This window comes from Eurosta solidaginis, chromosome 4, assembly GCF_040869045.1.
Source record: "Eurosta solidaginis isolate ZX-2024a chromosome 4, ASM4086904v1, whole genome shotgun sequence".
Classification (NCBI taxonomy): domain Eukaryota; kingdom Metazoa; phylum Arthropoda; class Insecta; order Diptera; family Tephritidae; genus Eurosta; species Eurosta solidaginis.
The window spans coordinates 190194855-190221921 of record NC_090322.1 but is presented as its reverse complement, the minus strand read 5'-3'; the positions used below and the strand labels follow the sequence as shown (position 1 = coordinate 190221921).

At 37.4% G+C, this 27067-nt stretch overlaps 3 protein-coding genes across 23 annotated transcripts in view; 1 reads left to right on the top strand and 2 right to left on the bottom strand.

Moving 5' to 3' along the window:
• Klp3A (kinesin-like protein 3A) overlaps positions 1–423 on the bottom strand; it is a 32735-nt gene extending 32312 nt beyond the window's left edge. For all 5 annotated transcript variants that reach the window (XR_010953077.1, XR_010953078.1, XR_010953076.1 and 2 more), the window contains exon 1: positions 273–423. The gene's annotated coding sequence lies outside the window, so the exon portion shown is untranslated. The remainder of the gene's footprint in view (positions 1–272) is intronic.
• Positions 424–7219: 6796 nt separating this feature from the next.
• LOC137250799 (uncharacterized) lies at positions 7220–13373 on the top strand. 3 transcript variants are annotated; one of them, XM_067784317.1, is made up of 4 exons: positions 7220–7347; positions 7578–7737; positions 7802–7891; positions 7947–13373. In XM_067784317.1, the coding sequence occupies exons 2-4, from the start codon at positions 7592–7594 to the stop codon at positions 9004–9006; spliced, it is 1296 nt and encodes a 431-aa protein (XP_067640418.1). In that variant the 5' UTR covers positions 7220–7347; positions 7578–7591; the 3' UTR covers positions 9007–13373. The 3 variants fall into 3 exon arrangements, with proteins under 3 accessions (XP_067640418.1, XP_067640416.1, XP_067640417.1); XM_067784315.1 differs by having other exon boundaries at positions 7308–7445; XM_067784316.1 differs by having other exon boundaries at positions 7325–7512.
• Positions 13374–20254: 6881 nt separating this feature from the next.
• Pvf1 (PDGF- and VEGF-related factor 1) overlaps positions 20255–27067 on the bottom strand; it is a 136168-nt gene continuing 129355 nt past the window's right edge. For 13 of the 15 annotated variants that reach the window (XM_067784304.1, XM_067784302.1, XM_067784301.1 and 10 more), the window contains exon 9: positions 20255–26071. In XM_067784304.1, coding sequence (XP_067640405.1) covers positions 25934–26071 — 138 coding nt within the window. In that variant the 3' untranslated portion in view covers positions 20255–25933. Of the gene's footprint in view, positions 26072–26512; positions 26564–27067 lie in introns of all 15 variants that reach the window. The other 2 variants (XR_010953073.1, XR_010953074.1) reach the window with 2 other exon arrangements.

The following is a 27067-nucleotide window of genomic DNA, read 5'->3' as shown; positions in this document are numbered from 1 at the left end:
ACATATATATATATATACATATATGTATTAATATTTTATCTAGCTTTTTGTTTAAGATGTGAATGGGATGATTCCGACAGTTTTACCTTTAACAAATTTTTTATTCTAGAACGGTTTAATGTGTATATTAACTAACACATCACTCATAAAACACAAAAATAGATTAATGTCAACCTTGTATAATATATCCATTTGTATATTTATAAATTAAATGGAATGTGTTTTTAAACTATAATAAGCTTTAAATTGTTAAGCCGCGCATCATAACTTACACTACATATGACTTTTGTTTCGTTGATGTCAACACTAAAACACATTTTTATTCAATTAAACCATTATTAAATTTCCGTTTAGTTCCCATATGGTTACTTTGCTAATCACTAATGCGATCATTCACCGTTGGCGTACAAAGTATTTATGAAATAAACTTTTTTGTCGACTTATTTGGGTTTCAGCAGAAATGGTCTGATAACAAATGTCAAAGTATTACCAGACTAATTTTTTTTTATCCACAAACGAATAAATAAAATCGCCCTTTGTGGTGTTCTAATGAAGCGTGATCCAGATTCCGATAAAAATTTAACATGCAAATGCAAAAACAAATTGATCCATACGGATCATACTGTTCATTGGAACACGAAGTTTGTTAATCTAATTTAACCATTTTTTTCGAAGTATTTACCCAGTAGGAAAAGATGCTAACTAAAAGTTGATTCTAACTACGCAACGTGCACTATTAGTATCTGTTTATTTTCTTAAAAAAAAGCTATTTTTGTATGGAAATAACCACAAAATAGTCAGAGGTGGTTATTTCTGCACTACTCGCCAACTGCTACAATTCAACCAATTTTTTCGAAATATCTTTGCGTTACTATTATAGCGCTTTATTCAGATCACAAGAAAACGCTCAAGAAATTTTTTAATTTTCCTCTTGTAAGCTAAACTTGAGAGTTTTTTATTTGAGAATTTGTATTTTCCTAATGTATTATTAATTTTCTTTAAGAACTTGCTTCCGAGATGGGTGCTGCAACCATAAATTTAAGCCTGGAATTATTTCTTGAGCATTTCTTCGAGGGTGGAAGAAATAGGAAGAGCAGCTCGGCCTAAAATATCTTCTGGGGTTATTGCGAATGCATTTATTTATTTTTTCATTTCGAGATTTAGCTAAATATGAATTATGCGTTTTAAAATTTTATGTTGTTTTGTAATAAAAAGATGCTTTCGCGACGAAAAGGCGTAGTGAATATTGCAGACAGGTGTGCGTTTAGCAATTTCAGGTGCAAATTTCTCGAAAATCAGAACCAATTTTAAAATCTTGACCCGGATTCAGGTTCAACGTGGGCCTTGTTATTGCTGCCTTAACGTAAAAAATGTGATAATTCTATAAAAAAAAGAAAATTTCATTTTATTTTATTTTATATTAATTACTTCATGTTTCTTATTTTATTTTATTTTATTAAATTTTTTTATTAAGTTTATTTTGTTACCCATATGGGCTTGTACACAGGGTGTTATAACCTGGATGGGATAACTGTTGGTTGTACAGGTCACCAAACTCATCAGTATCGAAAAAAACTTGATTAAGCCATGCCCATCCGTCTGTCCGTCCGATAACACAAAAACTTGAGCAAATATTGAGATCTGTTCTCAATATGGGCGTGGCGCCACCCACATTTAAATGAAGAAAATTTGTAAGTTTAGAAAGCCCCAAATCAGAATCCGTTAAAAATATTACATTGAATAGCAGAGACACTATCCTTGCCAAATTATGTATATAGACTGAGTGAAGATATGATCATTATGATTTAAGTACATTTGACTGATATTCTACCTCAGCGATGGTATGGTTGAGCTAAGAACAAAACTTAAACAAATTCTGAAAATGGGTGCGATCCGCCCCTTTTTTGTTACTCTTTACAAAATACTTTTAAGGCCATAAGAGGAACAAAAATCTCACAATCCGGACGAGGTTTGATATTTCCAGACCGAAATAACTTTTTTTTAGATTTTATAAGTGTTTAAACAAAATCGCGTTGAATTATTTTTCGTTTTAAATATGCCTGAACTATTAAGCGCCAAACAATACTAACTAAAATGTTACTTTGCACTCAAAATGTTGGGGGCTCGTTGAATTTTTTTTATTGCTGTTAAATCTTTATTTTAAAATAAACAGTTTTTATAGGGAAATCCCCATATCTGTTGGAAAACCAAAGACGAAAATTTATAGAAAATCTCGAACTGGCGATAAATATGTAGTTCACCACATTACCTACTTGAAGATTGACAACAAACGCGGTGTGTTCGTAAAAATTTCGCAAGTCATTGACAACATTAAAAAAATAGTTAAATTGTAATTATTATATCAAAACAAAGGTTTTCTAGTGTTTGAATTGACAAATTTGATGCCACATCTCCCCAATGGTGAATTACCTACCTTCTCGTAATTTTAAGGTTTGCCGTTTCCCACTACTCGTTCTATTGGCGGTTCTCTATAGTTATACGTTCTTTGAGGAAAACTGCGTTTTTAGCAGCTAAAGTTCTTTAGTGGTAGCCTCTGTATCCTTTCTGCATCTTTTGAATAAAAACGAGTTCATAATAGAACCATATATGTATGTATCATTGCGCAGTCTTTAAAAGCCCCGTCACCAGTGTTGCCAGGTGATGCAAAAAAAAGAAGCTAGATGGGAAAAAAAAAGGTTAGAAAAGGCTAAATTTAGAAAAAAAGAAGCTAAAAAAGGCCAGAAATTTTTTGGTTAATTCATTAAATTTTTTTTATAAAAAAACTTATAAACATAACTTAAGCATAACTTCCTGTTTCAAAACATATCAGGCACATTTTCTTTGACTAGCACATGGAATTAATTTAAATGAATGCATATGTGTATATACATAAAAAAATATTAAAAACTAATCTAATATATAAAATTCTTCCGTCACGGTTTTAAAGGCTGAACTCCTCCGAAACGGCTGAACCGATTCTCATGAAATTTTGTGAGCATATTGGGTAGGTCTGAGAATCGGCCAACGTCTACCTTTTTTTCGCTACGTGTTTAGGGTCTTGAGATCAAAACGTGGACCCGAGTACCCCTAGAATCTGTTTATACAATATGGATATCAAATGAAAGCTGTTGATGAGTGATATAGTACAGGATAATTTTCATACCCCTGGGTGACTAGAGTCTCGAGATATAGGCCAAAACGTGGGCACGGATACCCCTAGAATGTGTTTATACAATATAGATGTCAAATGAAAGCTGTTGATGAGTGCTATAGTATAGGATATTTTTCATACAACTGGGACGCTAGGGTCTCGAGATATAGCCCAAAACGTGGAAAAGGGTACCCCTAGAATGTGTTTATACAATGTGGATATCAAATGGAAACTGTTGATGTATGCTTTAGTACAGAGTAAGCTTCACACCGCTGGGTGACTACGGTCTCGAGATATATGCCAAAACATCGACCCGGATACACCTAGAATGTGTTTTTATATTATGGGTATCAAATTGAAGCTGTTGATGTGTGCTATAATACAGAGTAAGTTTTACACCGCTGAGTGACTAGGGTCTCGGGATATAGGCCAAAACATAAACCCGGATACCCCTAGAATGTGTGTGTATTATGGATATCAAATAAAAACTGTTGCTGAGAGCTCTAAAGTACATTGTGATATTCGATTTAGTCGCATCAACCTGGCAAAACTGATAAATATGCATGCGAAGCCGAAATAAAGACAAAAATTAATAATACCCACATACCTATTTACATACGTCCTATTCAATTTGCCTGAAATTTGGTATATAAATTTGTCTATATTAGTATTTAGGATGTTTTTTCCGTGAAGTATACCAGAGACGGACTGGGACTGGAATTAGGACTAGGACTGGGACTGAGACTGAGACTCGGAGTGGGGCTGGGACTGAGACTCGGAATGGGACTGGAACAAAATTCATACCACCCTCTGGGACTGGCAATAAGAGATGAAGAAAAAGGAGGAAAATTGGAGAGAAGAGAAAAGAGAGAAGGAGTCTGAGAAAGAGATAGAATGAGACGAAGATGGAGATGAAGCAAAAAGACGGAGGGAGGAGTGAATAAAAAGATTAGGAAAAAGTGTAGAGGGGTAGGGCAGAGTTAGACGGAAAAAGCTTATTAAAATATATGCAGATAAGCCAAATTTAGGGCAGAACAACGTCTGCCGGGTCTGCTAGTTATTTATATAAAATATTCCCCATCTGAAGAATCAGAAGAGCTTATGTCTGGGTATAAAGTTTGGCTATTTACCATAGATATGAGATCATAGGTAATTTCAAAGTCATTACAACATTTAGATAAGCGTTTTAACGAGCATCTAATATTAAGCAGCGCATTAAGCATTTTAATTTTTAGTTTGTTCCTTAATTTAGTTTTCAGAATTTTCATGCCACTAAAAACTCTTTCAACCTCCGCGTTACTGAGTGGTAATACTAAAAGACTAAATATGAATTCGACAAGTTTTAAAAAAGGGGGTTCGTTTAATGCATTTTTATGTTCTCGGACTTCCGACCAAAATTCCATGGTGGAGTGTACATTTTTCCATTGTATAGTTATAAGTTTTCGCCACTGCAGCTCTATTAATGCTATTTGACATTTAGAATAAATATACTTCTCTTTTTCAAAGTAAGAAAATAAATCTGGCTTTGAAATTTTCAACGAATTTTCAGCAGAAAAAGAATTAATCTTTTGTAGAGAACTCATATTATTAGGTATTACGTGTTCACAGGAACTATTGAAATTATTTTATTTTAGAAATTTTTAAAAATATATTCGGAGTAAAAAAGGCTAGAAAAAAGTCACGAAACTAAACACAAAAGTTCGAGGTTAAAGGCAAAAAAAAAGGCTAAATCTAGCCTCGAAAAGGTTAACCTGGCAACACTGCCCGTCACATAAGCAGTTTTTCATATAGATGCGTTTTACTCAATCTTATGCATTATGAGTAGATTGCACAGGTTTTTATGGAGAACGGTAGAATGAGCGACACTGGGGCCATCTGACAGCTTTTATTTCAAGCAAAGTATCAGGAGAAGAATTTGACATTTGTTTTGGCTAGCACCCTTAGCACCTTGGCGTAAGAGAAAGTGAAATTATTTTTCCCACTCGTTGGTAACTTTTCTAACATTTTTCGTAATTAAAAACTGCAATATAACACATGAATACTGCACAAAACATGTTAGCAAGTATTTTTGTTGTATAGGGAGAATGTTTATAACAGTGCCCCGCTAAATTTTGTGAGTTAATGGGCAAGGCGAAATTAGCTTAAAGCGGGAGTAATTGGTGCCGTATTTCGTATCGCTGTAGTCGTATCCCTAACGTAATCAGCTGTTTATCGTTACGACGGTAAACCAAAAACCAATTGGTTGGCTACGATACGGTTACGACCTTAGCGGCACCAATAATCGATTGCATTGATTCCCATAAGGTTGGTCGAGTCAGCTGTTATAAGGTTACCGATACGGTTACCGATAAAGCACCAATGTCTGCAGCTTAAGTTGCCTTTTCTGTAGTTCCTTTACATTTACAAACGCAACATCTTGATTGATTGTGGCGATACTCTGGAATGCATGAGGTTGTGTTAAACACATGAAAAATTTCAATGTGACGCGGCCTTAAGGGTAAAAAGAGTCATAAGCTAAGGCTACAGTGAGCTGCACTACACTGCGCTTCCCGCTGCGGGTGGTACCGCTACTAAAGCCTGGGAACCCAGCTAACATAGGAGAGTCATATCGCCCGATATCTCTCCTATCACCAGTAGCTAAGACGCTTGACGCCATTTTGCTCCCCTTCTTAAAGCAAATTTGCAGCTGCTAGTCTGTCATCAGCATGGCTTCAGAAAACTCCATAGCACCACCATCGCGCTAAATGCCATTGGCACCCAGATAAATTGCGGTTTAAATCAAAACCCCCACCATAGAACAGTACTCGTTGCGCTAGACCTATCAAAAAGCCTTTCATACGGTCAACCATGGCACGTTACTGCAAGACCTGGAAGGGTCTAACCTTCCCCCATGTCTTAAAAGGTGGACCGCAAATTATTTGGGTGGTCGGCAGGCATCGGTGTAATTTAGAAACGAAACATCAAAACCAAAATCTTGGGTATGACGTTTGATCAGGATCTACATTTTGGTGAGCATGCAGCCGCAATTGTACCGAAAATCCAGAGCCGTAATTAAATCCTCAAATCCCTTGTTGGAAGTACTTGGGGAAAAGACAAAGAAACGCTCATTACCACATACAATGCAATTGGCCAGCCGATTGCATCATACGCGTTCCCTATATGGTCGCCAAGCCTAAAAACTACTCACTGGAAGAAGCTACAGGCCTGCCAAAATACTGCTCTCAGAATCGCCACGGGCTGTCTCGTTATGTCCCCAGAACACCATCTACATAATGAGGCGAGAATACTTCCCATCAGGGAGAGAAATGACATGTTAACCAAACAGTTCCTGTTGAATACCCAGAAACTTGGGCATCCCAAAAGACATCTGATTGATGAGCCAACACCGCCTAGGGGCTTAATGAGTCATCTCCGTAAGCATTATGAGAAAATATGGCACCTGAAAACTCAGCTGTATGAAGCAAAAAAACACAAACAGGTCCTAAGTGAACTCCGCAAACAGGCGTCGGACCTTTAATCTAGGAATTTCCCGGTGAATCCAGTACTCAAAGAACAGTACCCAAACTTGCGGAAGAGGAACGCATACTCCTCAGGGAAACGCGAGTCACTCTAGCTCAACTTCGTTCTGGATACTGTAACAGGTTAAACTCTTACCTATCCAGAATCAACCCCGATATACAAAATGTATACCCCGCTTGCAATGTGTCCCAACATGACACCAACCATCTATTTAATTGTAATGTGGCACCAAAGCCTCTAACACCTCTTTCATTATGGTCCACCCCTGTTGAAACAGCAAGTTTCCTTGGACTCCCGTTAGAGGATATTGATGACTATTTATGATCGGTCGCACCTATTGGGTGGAGCGAAGCACTGCTACAACAACAACACTCCGCTTTACTCTTTGGCCTATTTGATCAATTGGCCGCGCTGCGCAGTGCTGCTGCCGCTAGGTGTGAATTGCTTCATAAGAATACATGTGTCGAATATTTTGCAGCGCAATGTAGTGTGGCCTTAGCTTTAGGTGTATGTTTGTTACGCAACCGCAATTCGTTTTTCCTAGGTTGGCCTTATACCGCGCATTACAAAAATGATCTGTTACAATTCGCTAAAAAAAAATTCTCCAAGCAGTTTGACACTGGAATTCAGCAGCTGTCAAAAGCCTACCACAAAGGCGCGCTAGACGCAATAGCCAGGTAAAAAAAAAAGTTAATTAAGAAAAACAAAATTAGGAAATTGCTATTCAATTTGGGCATATTGTTAACTTAACAAGGACCCAAATATCTTGGCTTAGGTAAAAAGATAATTGTATTTTCCTTGTTCAAAGGGCCATTAATTTGCAGCTCAAATAAATGTGCTAAGTGGACATCAGCTTTTCCTTGGCTAACATTTGTAAGTGCAATAAAAAATTTTCTCCACCCCATAGTTCTGCATCACAAAATGGAAGCATCTAATGTGGTAAAGGAATATTTGGAGTTATTTACGTCAGATTGCAGACAATTAAAATTATTGGTAGCTCCAAATGCGGTAGTGGACTGGTTTGGGCGTACAGTGCGCGGGCCATCCAAGATACACGACTACTTCAGGTTTGATTTTGGCTAAATAGTTTTGCAATATTATTATTTCAGAAATTATTTTAAATATATTTAGATTCGATGTAGCCTTGCATTATGTGCACGAGAATTTCGATAAGGCAGAGGAGTGTCAACCCATCGAACAGCGACCGTCTCATTGGAAAACGTACGTTTTAAAATAAATATTTAATATAAATTAAACATGAAAATCTTTTTGATAGAAAATCGCTACCTACTGGTGACGTAGATTTTGTTTTGCCATTGAATAAGGTCACTGGCTTAACGTCACTTAAAACTTATGCTGAGAGTGATTTGGAAGACGATGACGATTTAGGTACGCAACCGCTACCTATAGGCAATCAAACACCAGAATATCAAAGTAATAGCACCATGACACATGTAGGTGAATTGACGCCACCGTCAAGTACAATAAAATTGGATAAGGCCAACGCCTCAGACACACAAAGTGACTCGGACGATACCGATGGAGTAACGGCACCTAAACGCTTGAAACGTACCTTGCCAAAACAATTCAGCTATTTGCGACGCCTACCAACATCGAGTACTAAAACCATGCATGTTTCCAAAAGACAACACATATCAACACATTACGATATGCAAATGTTGGGTGATGATACATCGAGCGATGAGGAGTTAGATGCTGATTATAAAAACAAGTTAAACGAGTACACGCCGCTGAAGTATATTGAAACGAGGGGTATGCTGCGTTCGAAACCACAAATACTAAATTCTACAGATACACCACCAACTCCGCAAAGGACAAGTGATTGGGATAGACCAGTGCGTTTACGTATTTCATATAGGAGGAGCTTATCCGATCAACAATTGCAAATTGCTTTAGTTATATATGAACATATAAAAACCGAAAGTAATAGTGGGGTTGCTACCGATGCCATTGTGCCATCAACTTTTGGCATAAGGCGTCGTAATTTAATGGCGCAATTTAACGAAACGGCGTTAAATGAACCAGCAATTGCTACACTAGAAGATGTTGATCATACTGAAGAAGGAATTATTGTTACTACTACTGAAATTGGCACAACATCAGTGTCATTGACTGATATCGTGGATGATGATGAAGCAATCACTGCTATTAGCGTAGTGCCATTACGCACGCCGACCAAAAGTGTTCATACTCCACCAGCTACACCGAAACGTCGACCACGCGTACCATATGCTATGTCTGGTATGAAGCGTATTAACGCAACGCCGTCGACATCGACGTCAAAACGTAGTGCTGCACGGACGCTCAGACTTTAAAAAGAGCGATTACGGTAGATATGAGCCGTATGCCATTCACTGTACAGCACGTTGCATAGCGCCAGTGAGCATGATGAATGTATGTAGTTATAATTTGCAAAATTAGCGAAATCTTTTACTGTTTGCATATGAAGATTTTAGTTTGATTCAAATGCATTATTCAAGCCGTACAGAGGACAAGTTGTATAGTTGGTTATATAATAGCTCCCCTTCGATTGGGTCAACATTAGTTTATAATCTTTGTTTATTCCATAGTCTACAAATTCCTAGAGCCTAAAAAATTATTCTTAGGATATCTTCTCAAGGAATTTATTTTAATTAAAAAAAAAAAATAAAGGAAATTTAGCTAGTTGTCCCGTGCACTTGAATCTTTCTAAATTCGATTTCTAAAATATCGTTAACTTCCTGGTATGTTTGATGTATGTATGTCTTATTGTTTAGACTGCATTTATGGGTTCAAAATTTACATTGCTATGTAAAAGAGCGCTAAATATTCCAATTTATGATTTCATTTAAAAGCTTTTTATGATATAAATCTCTTAATCATAATTCATAATCTGAGATATTCCAGTTATCACATTCGAGCAAATTCCTTGTATTCGAATTCAAAAATTGTTCAAATTTTTCCAAATTGATAAGAGTTTTCGTTTTCAACTCGAATAGCCTTGATGGTACTGAAACTTTTATACACAAACCGTACGACCTGACATTTTTTGTTAAACTTGGTAAAGGCCGCTTTCGTAATGAAGTTTTATAAATGTGACCAATGTGTCATGATTCAATTACTACAGGTTTGTTCTCCAATGATGACAGAGCTTTGACACTCCCAAGTTTAAAAATCTGGACGGGTTGCTTTTACGAAGTAAGGAAAAAGGGGTATAATTCAATTCCTCTCACGAAAGTTGTAGTAGAAAAGTACTTTTAGCAGTATATTAGTAGTGATAATAAGTTTGGAAATGCCAAAAGGTTTTTGGGGAAATAATTAATTTTCTACTAAATACTTCGCGAAATGATTTAGAGATATGTTGGTTTGGTCATTCTTTCAGAATTTGTTTGAAGAATGTCCTAGGCCAGAATTATATTCGAAAATACCATGGCTCAATTATATGGTTGGCTCATCTCATCAGCTGATTTTATTTTTGGCATTGCATGGTCGATGAGATTGTCAAAAGGAGATGGCAAATGCAAAATGAAATCAACATATTGAAATCATTTTCTTACTACACACAAAAACTGCTAAATTTTATGTTTTCATTCCATTCCATTCGCATAACACCAACACGCAGATTTTGACAATCTGAACTAACATATGTGACTCGGTCTATGGGTCCCGAGATGGTCGGGCCAGCACCTTAATGGTGCTGTGTTACCGGAGCGTATCGGATCTGTATCCGACAAAGGACCATCACATCGATAACACTCCCCAAAGCCTTCGGGGAGTAACCTAATCGCTACAACAACAACAACAACAACTCGGTCTATGAAAAGGTGGCTTATGACTAAAAAAGAAAAACTACTACTACTAAGAAACTGAAGAAATGCATTGTTTATCTTTAACAGATGTTTCTCGCAATTTCTCTTTTGAGTCCTAAGCCACCTTTTCATAGCCCGGGCCACATATTGTTTTTGTACAGATAAACCAACCATACAGTTGAACAATGGAGCGACTGGGGATTTTTACCGACCAAGGACTGTCATTTCAGTGTAACCCCATTTAATTTGTTGCGTCCCTCCCATAAATTGACCCAACAATGGAAAATACAATATCTCAAAATTTGTTTCAAAAACTCCCTATCTGAGCATAAGTTTAATTCATTTTGACATACGAAAGGGTTAAGGAAAATCATTCTGAGATAAGGCTTCCTTCAACCTAATTCTGACATATGGCGTTTTTGTGACAATTCCTGAAATGTGAAATTTTTGAAAAGTATTTTGGGAGAGGACGATTTCGACTGGCAGCCGACATGGGGTGATAATCTACTCAGCAGCCGCAATGAACTGACAAAAAAAATTAAGAAAATGGCTTCTTTTCTTAGAAATATATAGTGCGGCCTTGATTTTAGCAGAAGAGTTAAGCTTTTGTGCGATCCTGCTACACAGGGAGTATCTACCTTTTTATTCTAATATTTTGGAAAGCTCTTTTCCGTCCATAGAAGTGTTCCGAATAAACCGTTCATTTAGAGCACGTTCATTTGATACTACCTCACGAGGTCTGAATATTCCGAATAAGTATACATATAGATAATATTCCAAATATAGAACGATTCCAAAAATTTTTAAATAGAGACGAATGTTCCGAACATATGTACGTGCTCAATAAGTACATTTCGTTATAGCACCTCCATTATTTACTAATGACATATTTACGTGAATCGATTTGTTAGTCAAGTTTTTGACGTTTAACGATGAATTTTAAATTGGTTTAGGTTTTGTATGTTCATAGTTTTACAAAAGTCTATGATTTCTTGGTGTCCTCACTTTTGATAAAATTACTTATGTTCAGCCACAATAGATGATCATGGCATAGTTAATAAATTCCTCATAAAATTAAAAAAATTGTTCTAAGGAATTATCCAGTTCAGTACTTATCGGGTATTTGTAAACTAGTTGCTTCCTATTCCTACTACTAATATTATTCGAAATATCGCACAACACAGTTAAGGGATGTCAATTCGATTTGGGAGCAAAATGGCTGCAATTGTCAAAAAATTTGCCAGCCGAGCAAACCTCTTATTATTGAATCATGCCAATGTGTAACATATTTTGATTGATTTTCACAAAAAACGTTTTCGTTACAATTTGCACTGTTTTCAAATATTTTGATGAACATTTAAAAATTTTAACTAGAATTTGGCAGAACATGTTACAAGTTTAAGTATTCAAATTCGAATTAAATTTTGACAATTGTTTTACTGTAATATTAAAAAAAGGTAAGTAAATCAGGAAACTTTAGCGCTTTCTACATTTCTAAGTCAATAATTTATGCCTTTATTTTGCACGCTAAACACATCGACATACATACGTATATTTTATTTAAAAAAAAAAAAAAAAAAAAAAAATTACAAATGATCAAGTCTTTCCCAGAATCTTATAGTAATAAAAGCTTGAAATATTTTATAAAACCCTCCCCGCTTTGCATATGTAGATACGTAAATATGTACGTGTATCCAAAAGTACGATGTATGTACACTATTTTCTAATAAGTATATATTTTTATTATATATGTATTTGAAAGTAAATAGTTGCATAATTTCTTTACATATATTTTACAGTCTTATTATATCTTATATATAGTGGTCTCATTTATTTGCTATTGTTAACTTTAATTGATAGCCTATTTTTTAAATATATATACATATATATTACACACCTGTGTTCACAAAAATAACAGCATAAATGATCAGTTGTATGATTTATTTATTTTTATAAATTTTAGAAAAAAAGACTAATGGAAACTATGAGCGATATGCATAAACTTAGTAAACACTGCAAAGCACTTGAAATTTCAATATAATTTATAAGTGCTGCTTCCAAAAATAGATTTTACTACATTTATGCCGAATGTGTGTAAGACATTATCAAACACGTTTTTGTGAAAATTATAAGTTTTTTAAAAATGTAATATAAATTTCAAACCTTTACCTTAAAGTTTTCAGAATCTTTTTGAATACTTTATTCAATTTTAGTCATAACAAAGTACTAGTTTAAAATATTTTAAATACTCATTGACTGTTGACAATTTTTTTTCCAAGGGTAATCTCGAGTTTTCCAATCTCAAAACGATTTCATTGGAGGTTTTAAATATTTTTTGGTAATCAATTTATTGCCATTTTTTCTAAAATTAACAAAATTAAATAAAACTAGAAAAAACTGCTAAAATATCTTGCTATTTTTGTGCCCACAGGTGTGCAAACATATGTTCATGTATATAATTTTTTCCAATGAACTGAATGTATTACCAATGTACTTTCCAATTGAACTTAATACTAATGTATTCCCCATTTTTAAATGCGAATTAATAGCAGAGATGGTGAGCTAATTGCCATTGATGACTTAAAAAGCGTGACATGAAATAATGAAGTTTAAAAATAAATTGTAAGTGCAACTTTACATAAGTTGTTGCACCTATTCCAGTGATCGGTTTTTGTTGAAAAAGAGAACATAAAATTCATTATAATGTTTGAGACTGTAAAATGTGGGTAGCTTAATATCTCTGCACTGATGTCGCATTTTTTTTATTGATTTATTTCAATAGTACTATATGATATTATGAAAATTTGTTTACATTATAATAATGTATTTGTAAGAACTTATTTTTGAATTGTGTATTTAATATTGAATAAATGTCATAAAGAAAGTTGTTCAAATGTTGCAACGTATCATTTCAAATAATTATGAAGACATGAGTTGTTGTTGTTGTTGTAGCAGTGCTTCGCCCCACCTAACAGCAGCGACCGATCACAAATTTTCATCAATATCCTCTAACGGAAGTCCAAGGAAACTTGCTGTTTCAACAGGGGTGGACCATAATGAAAGGGGTGTTAGAGGCGTTGGTTCCACATTACAATTAAAGAGATGGTTGGTGTCATGTGGGGACACATTGCAAGCGGGGCATACATTTTGTATGTCGGGGTTGATTCTGCATAGGTAAGAGTTTAACATGTTACAGTATCCAGAACTAAGTTGAGCAAGAGTGACACGCGTTTCCCTGGGGAGTATGCGTTCCTCTTCCACAAGTTTTGGGTACTTTTCTTTGAGTACTGGATTCACCGGGCAATTCCTGACATAAAGGTCCGACGCCTGTTTGAGGAGTTCACCAAGGACCTGCTTGTGTTTTTTTGCTTCATACGGCTGGGTTCTCAGGTGCCGTATTTCCTCAAAATGCTTACGGAGATGACTCCTTCAGCCCCTAGGCGGTGTTGGCTCATCAATCAGATGTCTGTTTGGATGCCCAGGTTTCTGGGTATTCAACAGGAACTGTTTGGTTAGCATCTCATTTCTCTCCCTGATGGGGAGTATTCTCGCCTCATTATGTAGATGGTGTTCTGGGGACATAAGAAGACAGCCCGTGGCGATTCTGAGAGCACTATTTTGGCAGGCCTGTAGCTTCTTCCAGTGAGTAATTTTTAGGCTTGGCGACCATATGGGTGACGCGTAGCACGTAAACGGCTGGCCAATTGCTTTGTATGTAGTAATGAGCGTTTCTTTATCTTTTCCCCAGGTACTGCCAGCAAGGGATTTGAGGATTTTATTACGGCTCTGGATTTTTGGAACAATTGCGGCTGCGTGCTCACCAAAATGTAGATCCTGATCAAACGTCACACCCAAGATTTTGGTGTGTAGGACAGTCGGTAGCGTAGTGCCATCGACGTGGATGTTCAAAATGGTCGACATTTGGGACGTCCATGTTGTAAATAAGGTCGCGGAAGATTTAGTCGGTGATAATGCCAGGTTTCGCAAGGCGAAAATACTGGAGAGATCAGGGTGGTAACCGTTTATTCTGTTGCAGAGCTCATCGATCTGTTGGCCTGGGTCTGTGGCCATTATTGTGCATTCATCGGCGTATGAAACGATAGTGACTCCTGGTGGTGAAGGTAGCTTAGATATGTAGAAATTAAACAGAGCTTGGGATAGGACACCACCCTGTGGCACCCCTTGTTTAATTCTTCTTGGTTTTGATGTTTCGTTTCTAAATTGCACCGATGCCTGCCGACCACCCAGATAATTTGCGGTACACCTTTTAAGACATGGGGGAAGGGTAGACCCTTCCAGGTCTTGCCGTAACGTGCCATGGTTGACCGTATCAAAAGCTTTTGATAGGTCTAGCGCTACGAGTACTGTTCTATGGTGGGGGTTTTGATTTAAACCGCAATTTATCTGGGTGCTGATGGCATTTAGCGCGGTGGTGGTGCTATGGAGTTTTCTGAAGTCATGCTGATGACAGGCTAGCTGCAAATTTGCTTGGAAGTAGGGGAGCAAAATGGCTTCAAGCGTCTTTGCTACTGGCGATAGGAGAGATATCGGACGATACGACTCTCCTATGTTAGCTGGTTTCCCAGGCTTTAGTAGCGGAACCACCTTGGCCATTTTCCATGGAAAGAGACAGGTTGAATACATGTGCTAAGTATTTGAAACCCTCTTTCCCTAGGCTGTTAAGCATCGGCATGGCTATGCCGTCTGGGCCCACTGCTTTGGATGGTTTCGCGTGACCAATGGCATCTTCAACCTCTCCGCAATTGTTCCGAGAATTCAGAGCCGTAACAAAATCCTCAAATCCCTCGCTGGCAGTACCTGGGGAAAAGATAAAGAAACGACCGCCCCAGCGGGTTAGGGGATCAGAATATACCCGCGGTAGATATGCCTGTCGTAAGAGGCGACTAAAATACCAGATTCAAGGGGTTGTGTAACGCAACCCTTCAGGTTGCCAGCGCAATATATAGCTTCTCCGAACCCAATTGTCAACCTCACCTATCCGCGGCGAATCCTGTTTCACTAACAGACGAGGCTCTGGCGACCACAAGCTCCTCATGGAACTTGAGGGTGGGGAGGGGGGAATGGCCTGAAGGTTTAATGTGGCTACATAAATCGTTCCCGAGATGGTCGGGCTAGCACCTTAATGGTGCTGTGGTACCGGAGCGTACCGGATCTTTATCCGGCAAAGGACCATCACATCGATAACACTCCCCAAAGCCTTCGGGGAGCAACCTTATCGCTACAACAACAACAACAACAACTACATACAAAGGAATTAGCCAGCCGATTACGTGCTAGGCGTCACCCATATGGTCGCCAAGCCTTAAAATTACCCACTGGAAGAAGCTACAGGCCTGCCAAAAGACTTCTCTCAGAATTGTCACGGGCTGTCTTCTTATGTCCCCAGAACACCATCTTGATAATGAGGCGAGAATTCTCCCCATCAGGGAGAGAAATGAGATGCTGACCAAACAGTTCCTGTTGAATACCCAGAAATCTGAGCATCCCAACAGACATCTGATTGATGAACCAGCACCGCCTAGGGGCTTAAGGAGTCATCTCCGTAAGCATTTTGAGGAAATACGGCACCTGAGAACCCAGCCGTATGAAGCGAAAAAACACAAGCAGGCCCTTGGTGAACTCCACAAACAGGCGTCGGACCTTTATGCCGGGAATTGCCCGGTGAATCCAGTACTCAAAGAAAAGTATCCAAAACTCGCGGAAGAGGAACGCATACTCCCCAGGGAAACGCGTGTCACTCTTGCTCAACTTCGTTCTGGATACTGTAACAGGTTAAACTCTTACCTATCCAGAATTAACCCCGACATACAAAATGTATGCCCCGCTTGCAATGTGTCCCCACATGACACCAACCATCTCTTTAATTGTAATGTGGAACCAACGCCTTTAACACCCCTTTCCTTATGGTCCACCCCTGTTGAAACAGCAAGTTTCCTTGGACTCCCGTTAGAGGATATTGATGACAATTTGTGATCGGTCGCGCCTGTTAGGTGCGGCGAAGCACTGCTACAACAACAACAACAACAACCTCTGGCGGTGATGGTAATTGGTGACGCGCTGAATTTATGTTTATGTGCGTGTCTGTTGGCCCTCCGTGTATCTTTGTCGACCGTAGAATGCATTTTTCGAATCCGACTGCACTTTTTCGCCGAAGGCGATGGAAACTGTCATTGTGCTTGGACGGATTCGATAGGGACTTTACGGTGGACCAAAGTTTACCCACACCGGCAGAGAGGTTACAACCTCTTAGGTGCTCCTCCCATTTCGCCCGCTTGTGTTCATCCACAAGCAATCTGATGCGTTGGTTTATATCCCTTATTTGGGGGTCGCCTGGGTGGAGCTGTCTTATAAGGTCTCGCTAAATTTGCGGCCTCCGCCGGGAAGTGAGGCCGAATTTCGGGAATTCTCCCGGCGGGAATGAAACGTGCCGAGGCGGATTCAATGACCTTGCGGAAAGCATGCTCCCCTTGGCGGGCATCAGTCGGGATAGGGAGGGCAGCAAAGAGGTTGTCTGTAAAATATTTGCATTCGTCCCACTTTCCTTTTTTAAAGTTTATGAAAGTGCGTTTTTCTGTGACCATGAAGTCGGCGGTACGCTCGAAGAAAATAGGTATATGCAGGTGGTCGGATGCCAATGTTACCATCGGCTGCCAGTTGACGCAGTTTACGAGTTCTGCGCTCATGATTGAGATATCCGGGGAACTGTGACAGCTTCCTACCATACGTGTGGGGGCGTCTCCGCTTATTGTGCAGAACGTCGTTTCTTCAATTTGATCCGCCAACATCTCACCCCTACTGTCCGCTCGCAAGTTTGAATGCCATGGGTCGTGATGGGCATTAAAGTCGCCTAAGATAATGCGATTGTTGCCAGTGAGTAAGGCGCTAATATTAGGGCGGTATCCACTGGGGCAACAGGTGGCAGGAGGGATGTAGATGTTGATGATTTCTAGGTTTGCATCGCCTGACCGGACAGATAGGCTTTGACGTCCCTGCGGTCGATGCCGAAATATCAAATATATGATATTGCACAGAGTGGTGTATGATAAACGCGAGGCCGCCTCCACATCCGCTCATGCGATCTTTTCTGTGGACATTATACCCAGAACAGGTTTGCAGTGCAGATCTTGCTGTGAGTTTAGTCTCTTGAATCGCAGCAATGCGGATGTTGTGCCGCTTCATGAAATCGACTATCTCCGTGATCTTCCCAGTTAGTCCATTACAGTTTAACTGCAGAATTCTGCATAGGGGGAGACGTCGCCACTCTGGGAGTAAGTGACGGGTGACTACGCCTGGGTTGAGGAAGGCCAGGACGCAACTGCTGTTGTGGCCCTGGGACTGGGTGTTCTTGGGCAAGCATTGGGGTACCCGGTAGATTGGGGTTTGCGACCTGGCAACATGGCGCAATGAAAACCGTCGGGGGGTTGTCGTCGCGGAGACCAGAACATCTAAGAAAGTGGCACCGCCCAAGGCAGGAGCTGCATTTGGCGGATGTCGCAAACATATATATTCTGTGCTGGCAAACGGGGTTAGGGACTAAGAGTCTGTTTCCTTGACCTACACGATTGCTGCCGGAAAAGAGGGTGGGAGAAGATGGGGGCAGGGGCTGATGCTCAGCATTGCTACCGACTCTACTACGGAGATAGTAGTTATGAGTGGTAGCAGCTGTTTGAGTTGTTGGCGCCGCGGGGCGCGAGCAGTAGTGGGTACTGGTTGTGGCTTGCTGAGCAGCTGGGCTGCTGGAAGGTAGTGGGGGCACTAAGGCGTAGACTACGGGACGCCCTTGAACGTGAACAGCAAGGAGCCACAAAAGATTTATAAAAGTTACGTGGATGTCGGGTTTTGGGATCAAGCCCAGAACAACCTGTCCGATGCAACCATCCCTTACACGAGACACACTGAACATAGTATGACCGTCCTAAAAAGATTCTTTTCCGGCAGATGCAGCAAACCATTTCTCAGGACCGGGGTCAGGAGACGGACCCGGATTGGATTCGATACCTTCCCGGAGCAAGAGAATATGGAGCAGTCCCGCTGCAAGGGGCTGCTGGGAGGATGACAATTTGTGGGAGGGACGCAACAAATTAAATGGGGTTACACTGAAATGACAGTCCTTGGTCGGGAAAAATCCCGAGTCGCTCCGGTGCATAGAACCGACTGCCTTGGGAAGCAGAGTTGAAGACCTGAGTCACACATAATTGTTAACGTCGAAGCTTACATCACCTTCTTGGTCCAATTTCGAAGGTCCATATTTATGTCTTGGAGGCGAAATGCGAAAATGGAAAAACTCTTTTTTTCATATGGTTTAATCTCTTCAAATAATTGTATCTGATTAGATCCGAGGAGATTAGGGTCGAACTTGTCTTTCAACTTATGGTCCGCCATTTTAATTTTTTTAGGAAAATCTGTCATCTGCTCAACATGCTTGTCTCAAGACCTCAACTGAGGATGCTTAAACCTAAGCATTAACCTGCAGCATTATGAACAAATACCGCCCTTATGTACTCAGCCGCATGAACAAAAAGGAGCATGAAAAGACCCCGAGAGATGTTCAAAAAAGGCGTTGGACTACTGGGGTGGATTTCCGTAATTCGATATCGATCAAGAGCGAGTATAAAATAATCGTTTTTGCTTTCCGCGTCGTATCGAAAGTTTGATACAAACTGTTCGATACCAAATTAGGTGTCGAATTGCCTTTGTCAAAATTATAATTTTATGTTTTGGTGGTTATTTAGGGAATGATTTTTTCTTCAGAGTTAAGATACAAACGCTATTTATAAAAGAAAATATTTTGGTAGTTCCAAAAAGCTTTCTAAACACTCTTGAAATCTGCAAACGAAAGAGATCATACCAAGATACGGGAACTAAAATTGCATCATCGAGCGTTCGGTATCGAATCAACGAGTGTCGACTATCGAATTACGGAAAGCCACCCCTGTCAAGGACGAACTCCCGTTAGACGATATTTATGATTGTGATTGGTCGCACCTACAATAACAACAACTACCAGAATTACGGAAAGCCACCCCTGTCAAGGACGAACTCCCGTTAGACGATATTTATGATTGTGATTGGTCGCACCTACAATAACAACAACTACCAACAAGTTGAAGGAAACTTTTAACAACAATCAGTTTGCACTAGCTACGTTTAATTCACGAATTTCCTTCTTTTTTTTTCCATTGAATATATCATTAGCAACTGGCCAGGGTATGCTCCATGTACAAGATTGTTCTCCAGGAGTTTGTGAAAGTCGTTTAAACTAAGAGTCTTTCACCTAGACCAATAATTTTTGGTATAAGCGTGATATTGATAGAGGACTTATAGGTACTGGTATTTTCAGACGCTTTCAGGATAATTTAGAGATTGTTTTACGGATCATTTCAATATTTTGTGACTGTTTCGGGACCATTATTTCGACTTCTGAGTGGATCATCTAAGATTTGGGTTGAAAAACGTCCAATCTCATAAATTTTTCATTAACACCTTATCTCACGCCAAAATCTATTTAATTATGCTTAGATTGAACGTTTTTGAAACCAATTTTGAGATAGGGAGTGTTTGAATAACGCTGTGAAATCGGGCGCTTGCAAAAGTTTTCTCAGGTAGATCATTTTCGAATAAGTTTCGGGATCATTCGTGATTGTTTGGAGCATTGGGGATAAGGAGTATGGTACACTTCTGGATTGGAGGAGCATTTCGGGATTATTTCCTACATCAGGATTGTTTCCAAATCCTTTCGAATAAAAACATAAAATTTTGATATGTATTTTTATTATTTTTCTTAAATTTGTAACTATAAAATATTTAATATTTAATATTTTTTCTTTATTTATAATACATTGTTTTAAATATTATTACAAATACATAAGTTAACGGCCGTTTTTACACATATTCATGTACAATTTTTTTATTATTTAAATATAAATGTTATATTATTGCATTTTAAACAAGCAAAAAAGGTTTTGTGATAGCGTGAAAAAATAATTCCTAATGAACTATCAGGGACCGAATTTCCACATTATTTTCCATGTTTTAATGCGAAAAAGCTAAACAAAGAGAGCTTTGGAGGGTTTAACTTTCATTTTTAACTTTCATTTATAGTGTACATGGAAACACGATATAAGTAAATTTTACATAATAAAAGTCATATTTTTAACTTTATTTTTGACTTATGTTAAATTTTTAGCTCATAAAAATAAAGTACATGTTTAATAGTTATTTTATAACATTTATTAAATACATAACTTCTACGGTCTATATAAGATTTATTATTCACATAAACTTAGCTACATAAAATAAATGCACATTGTTATACAAACATAAACAATTATTTAATTTAAATAAACAATACATGCATTTAACAAATACTGAAATATAAGTTTATATACATATAACGGTAGATACCTAGTTTTTATTTTTATTTATATTTATATTTTATTTTTATTTTTTTTATTTTATTTTTTAAATTTATTTTTTATTATTTTACTTTATATTATTTTATTTTATTTTGTCTTATTTTATTTTTGATATTTTACTTTATTTTATTTCATTTTATTTTATTTTATTTTACTTTATTTTATTTTACTAAAATTTTTTAAATTTAAATATTGTTTAATTTACTTCATTTTAATTGGAGAAAACAAAGAAAGAGATTGAGAAAATACAAAAACAATTTATATTGAAAATTTTAAACCTAGAAATGAAGGAAGCCAATATTCAAATTAAAATCATCAGTACCAATATAATACACATTAGGAATGACCTAAAAAAGCGACTAGATGAGGATGATATTACTTCGGTGTTAGCAAGTGAAAAACAATTTATAAACAAAATACACACTACCACAGAGGAACACTTAAACTCAAGACTACAAGTGCATGTCAATAAAAATTTTGAAATGTTTGGTCTAAGGACGAACGAAGAGTGGTTTATAAACGAAACCACTATACCAGTATCACCAGAGAACCGTTGGCTACTATCAATGGGTAAAAATTTGCGTTACCAGTTTCGAAGAAAACCTTTTCACCCATTCATTTGATTGCAGACTTAAATCAAGGCATTCAAACAATAGAAGATGAGAGACAAAAAGATATACTGAGATGTAATCTAGCAACGAAAATAAACACATACAAAAACAAAATACCCAACAATCCAAAAGAGGAATTTATTTTAAAAATATTTGAAAAGACCAGAAACTTTGTTAAAAAACATAAAGGTTCAATAATCGTTACAAACGCATACAAAGGAAACAAAACCATAATGATGTACAAAATGGATTATGAACAAAAAAGGAACAATTACTCAGTGACAAAAACAATATAAAATGATCCCACGCAACAGTTGTTAAGGAAAAACAATAATATAATAAACAACATCTACAAACAGAAACATATTAATCTTAAAATTAAAAAACAGCTCACTTGCACAAGCGGCCACTGCACCAAGCCTGTATGGACTTCCAAATATCCATAAAGAGAACAGCCCTCTGAGACCAATATCATCTTCCGTAGGTGTGCCATGCTATAAACTCTAGACACATAGGGCTAATAATCAAAAATATAATTAGTGATACCCTAAACATAAGTAATTCTCTACAATTAAAGAACAACCTTAGAGATGTGACGGTGGAAGATGACGAAATTCTAATATCGTTTGATGTAATATCTCTTTTTACCAACATTCCGGTACAATTGGCTATTCGCACAATTATGAGACAACGTGCAACGTTAAAAGATCATACGACGTTAACAATTTCAAACCTGCTTAGATTTTTGTTTGAGGGATAATAATTACTTTACATACGATGGAAAATTCTACCAACAGGTGTACGGAATGCCAATGGGCAACCCACTGTCACCAACTGTAGCCGATATAGTCCTGGATAAGATTCTTGACGACAGCATTGCCGAATTAAAAACTAAGGACATATATATCAAATACATCAATAAGTATGTAGATGATATATTCGCAATAAAACCAAGGACGCGGAAGAATAGATATTGAGAGAAGAGAGAAAACGAGAGTAACATTAGAAAGGCTGTGCATACAACAAAAAGTAAACAAAACGATGAATTTCAAAGAAGATGTGGATCACCTAAACTGCGCCTACGCGACTGCAATCAATCACAATGTACGAGGCAATGTACACAGTGGAACTTTTTAAATATACAGAATGTTGTGTTGTTTATTATTGTTATTGTTTTAGTCACAATTAAATTATATTTTAATGTGTATAATTATAAAAATTAATGTAACATAACATACATAAATTTTTCAATTCACATTGTCAGTTTTATTACATATAAAACTAGCAGACCCGGCAGACGTTGTTGTGCCCTAAATTTGGCCTATCTGCATACATTTTAATAAACTTTTTCCGTCTAACTCTGCCCTACCCCTCTACACTTTTTCCTAATCTTTTTATTAGCTCCTCCCTCCGTCTTTTTCGCTTCATCTCCATCTTTGTCTCATTCTATTTTTTTCTCAGTCTCCTTCTCTCTTTTCTCTTCTCTCAAGTTTTTCTCCTTCTTCTTCATCTCTTATTGCCAGTCCCAGAGGGTGGTATGTATTTTGTTCCAGTTCGGAGTCTCAGTCCCAGTCCCACTCCGAATCTCAGTCTCAGTCCCAGTCCTAGTCCTAATCCCAGTCCCAGTCCGTATCTGGTATACTTCCCGGAAAAAAGCATCGTAAATACTAATATAGGCAAATTTATATACGAAATTTCAGTCAAATCGAATAGGACGTATGTAAATAGGTATGTGGGTATTATTAATTCTTGTCTTTATTTCCGCTTCGCATGCATATTTATCAGTTTTGCCAGGTTGATGCGACTAAATCGAATATCACAATGAACTTTAGAGCTCTCAGCAACAGCTTTCATCTGATATCCATAATTCACACACATTCTAGGGGTATCCGGGTACATGTTTTGGCCTATATCTCTAGACCCTAGTCACTCAGCGGTGTAAAACTTACTCTGTATTATAGCACATATCAACAGCTTCAATTTTATACCCATAATGTAAAAACACATCCTAGTGTTACCCTGATCCACGTTTTGCCCTATATCTCGAGACCCTAGTCGCCTATAGGTATGAAAACTACCCCGTACTAAAGTACTCATCAACAGCTTCAATTTGATACCCACAATGTAAAAACATTGTCTAGGCGTTCACGGGCCCACGCTTAGCCTATATCTCCAGACCCTAGTCACCCAGGGGTATGAAAATTATCCTCTACTAAATCACTCATCAACAGCTTTCATTTGTTATCCATATTGTATAAACACATTCTAGGGGTAACCGGGTCCACGTTTTGGCCCATATCTCGAGACCCTAGTCACCCAAGGGTATGAAAATTATCCTGTACTATAGCACTCATCAACAGCTTTCATTTGATATCCATATTATATAAACACATTCTAGGGGTACCCGGGTCCACGTTTTGATCTCAAGACCCTAGACACGTAGCGAAAAAAGGTAGACGTTGGCCGATTCTCAGCTACGCAATATGCTCACAAAATTTCATGAGAATCGGTTCAGCCCTTTCGGAGGAGTAAAGAATTTGTCACGCGAGACAATAGACTAAAAGAACGCTCCCCTTCAACCACACTGACTGGAAGTGTGCGAAATATTCTTAATGCTATGCAGATGTTAGGAAATAATACTTCCATCTTCAAGTCATGAAATTTGTTCAGCAATTGAAATGATGGCAGCGAATCACATTCCAAATTTGCTAAGTGGATGGCTTTGAGATGAATGATTTCATCTATTAGATCCGTAGAAATATCGATGCCATAAATAGTGTAGAATACCGCTGCCTTTTCTCTGAGCTCTTCTTCCGTCAGATCCTGATACTTCCACAAGAAACTAAATTTAAGCGCAATGTCAGTTACGACTTCGAAACGTTTTGTCATGTTACCAGTCAAGCAGTCCAAAAAACGTAAAAAATTTGCTGTTTAAATTGAGTTTCGGAATCACCCTCAGGTGATTCGCCAGGCAATTCATCGAACTGGCGCTTTCTTATCTTCCTTCTTTTCTCTGCGAAGGTATTCACAACTCCTATACTCCCTGCTAGAACCTTACATTCTTGAAGTATGATCCCTGAACTTCTTCAAGTGATCAATCGGGCTACGTATATTTTATGTTTCCATTTCCAGTGTGGCATTTCTAGCTTGCAGTTCCAGATTTCGATGGCAGATTACCGTCAACACTTTGAGCCACTGTCAATACTGCTTTGAGAGTACTGTAAATACTGCTTTGCCTTGCCGGGACTCCAAAAACCTTCCGGGCCCCAGGGCAATTTCCCTGGCTGCCCCGCCCTCTCCGCGGCCCTGTTGAATTTTTTTATTTAGTCTAAGGACGCAAGGAATATGTATGTGGTGCAATAATTTGATGCTCTGATTGACTTTGGAGTATAGCGATTGTCATAATACACATTATCTGAAGGAAATATGAGAAAACGAAGCGATTATTTCATATAAATTTCAGTAAACGTGGCACTCACATAGGCCTCTCTGTGCAGGGTGTAATTGGCGGTGATTAACCACCATCTCTGGGTTCAAAAGGCTTTTCATCAATATCATTAATTGGCTCGTAACTGGTTAAGCGATGTTTGCCGTTGCGTAACGAGTCACGCCAGTTATCCCTGTTTCGTTATAAGTGACGCCAATGGGAGAACACCACGGGAGATCTAGTCTTCTTCCACCTGCCTCTGCCAACTCAGTACCGGTATTCCTCCTCCCCCCGCTACGAATTTACATTCGTAAACAGTGACGAGGCTTCTCCTCATTTATCGCAGACCCACTTTTCCTCTTTATCCAAATCAGAGAAGGCAGAACATAAGGCGCATTCCTCAAGGCCAATGATATCATAGCACCAGCATACGACAGCAATGTTACGCTCTTATAAAAGACTGTCTCCAGTAATGAAATATTGATGAATATTGTTTGTTGTGAAAATATTAATAATTGTCATTTTTGTTTTATGTTTTATGTTAAATAAACCAGGCTCCCTGAAGAAGATATAGAAAACATCGAAACGCGTAGGAGAACAAGAAAAAACTTAGTTTTTGTTTTTCATTAACGGCCTAAAAGCTCTGAAAATCAAAATATTTAAATTTCAACAATTTGCCCAAAAATTATTAAAATTCATTTTTTCTCTTTATTACATTTTGTTTTATTCATTTTTGTTATTTTCTTTTATTTTTTTTTTTTATTTTTTTTTATTTCTATAAATTAAATCTTTTTTTATTATTTTATTTTGTCTTATTTTATTTTTAATATTTTACTTTATTTCATTTCATTTTATTTTGTTTTACTTAAATTTGTTTAAATTTAAATATCGTTAAATTTACTTATAATAATTTTTTTTAATTTTATTTCATTTCAATTCATTTTTTTATTTAAATTTTATTTTCTTCAAATATTTTTTTTTTACTTTCGTAGTGAATATCGTGTGCTATCATCCGGTCTGAATTCAGCTGGTATAGCTTTGACTATAAAACGTCTGCGATCGAAGAGAGAAGCCGAGTTGGAGGAAGAGCTTCTAATGTTGCTGCCATTGTCAACAGGCTGTTGGGATACAAAAAAGATATAACTGTTTTTTATAATGTTTTCAAGATATGTATGTTCATATGTATGCATGTATACTTGAAAATTTAAATTAGGAATCAATGTCAATGCGGTTTATAATAGACAAAAGGCGTAATTTGGAAAAAACGTATGACAAAGCAGACTTGTGTTAACGCATACTAATTATTACTGTTATTAGTATTTACTACCAATTTCGCTATTTCGTTATCTATCAATCTCTTGTGTGTAATTAGATTTAAACTTTTTAATGTAAATAGGTATATATGTATATAAGAAAGGTAAGCATAGAGAACATATTAATAGTGGAATATATGCATACATATATATAAGTACGAAAACAAAACCTAATGTGGGAAGGGTTGAATGACAAAACTACAAAGTGCTAATAAAATCAAAGTTAATACTTAAAATTATACTCACTTAAATTCATTACTCTAGTACAAGTAGTAAGACAAAAACCGCTTAAAATTCCTTAAATAAGTTTAAATGACAACAGAAAAAAATAATAGTTTAGAATGTGAATCATAAGTGCTTATTAAATCCATTAATAGTTATATGTTTAATTTGTTTATACAATGCTTGTAGATTGGGGTGCCACATGCAAATAAATCGGCGCCAAGGGTATGCGCCCTTGGTATGGGTATACATCAGGGTGGATCAAATTTATTGTTGAAAAGGCACATCCAGTTTCTGAATATATGGGTCATATTGAGTAAAATTGTCCATGGGACAATAGGTCTGAAATGAATTTCGAGCCTCCCTAATTTTGTTAGAAAATTTTATATCCGAATCCGAATAGCGGCTCTCACAAATAAAATACATGAAAATAAATGCCAAAATCGGATTCGGATTGGGATATAAAATTTTCTAACAAAATTAGGGAAATTCATTTCAGACCTATGGTCGCATGGACAATATTATTCAGTATGACCCATAGATTCAGAAACTGGATGTGGTAGTTTTTTTCCCCATTTT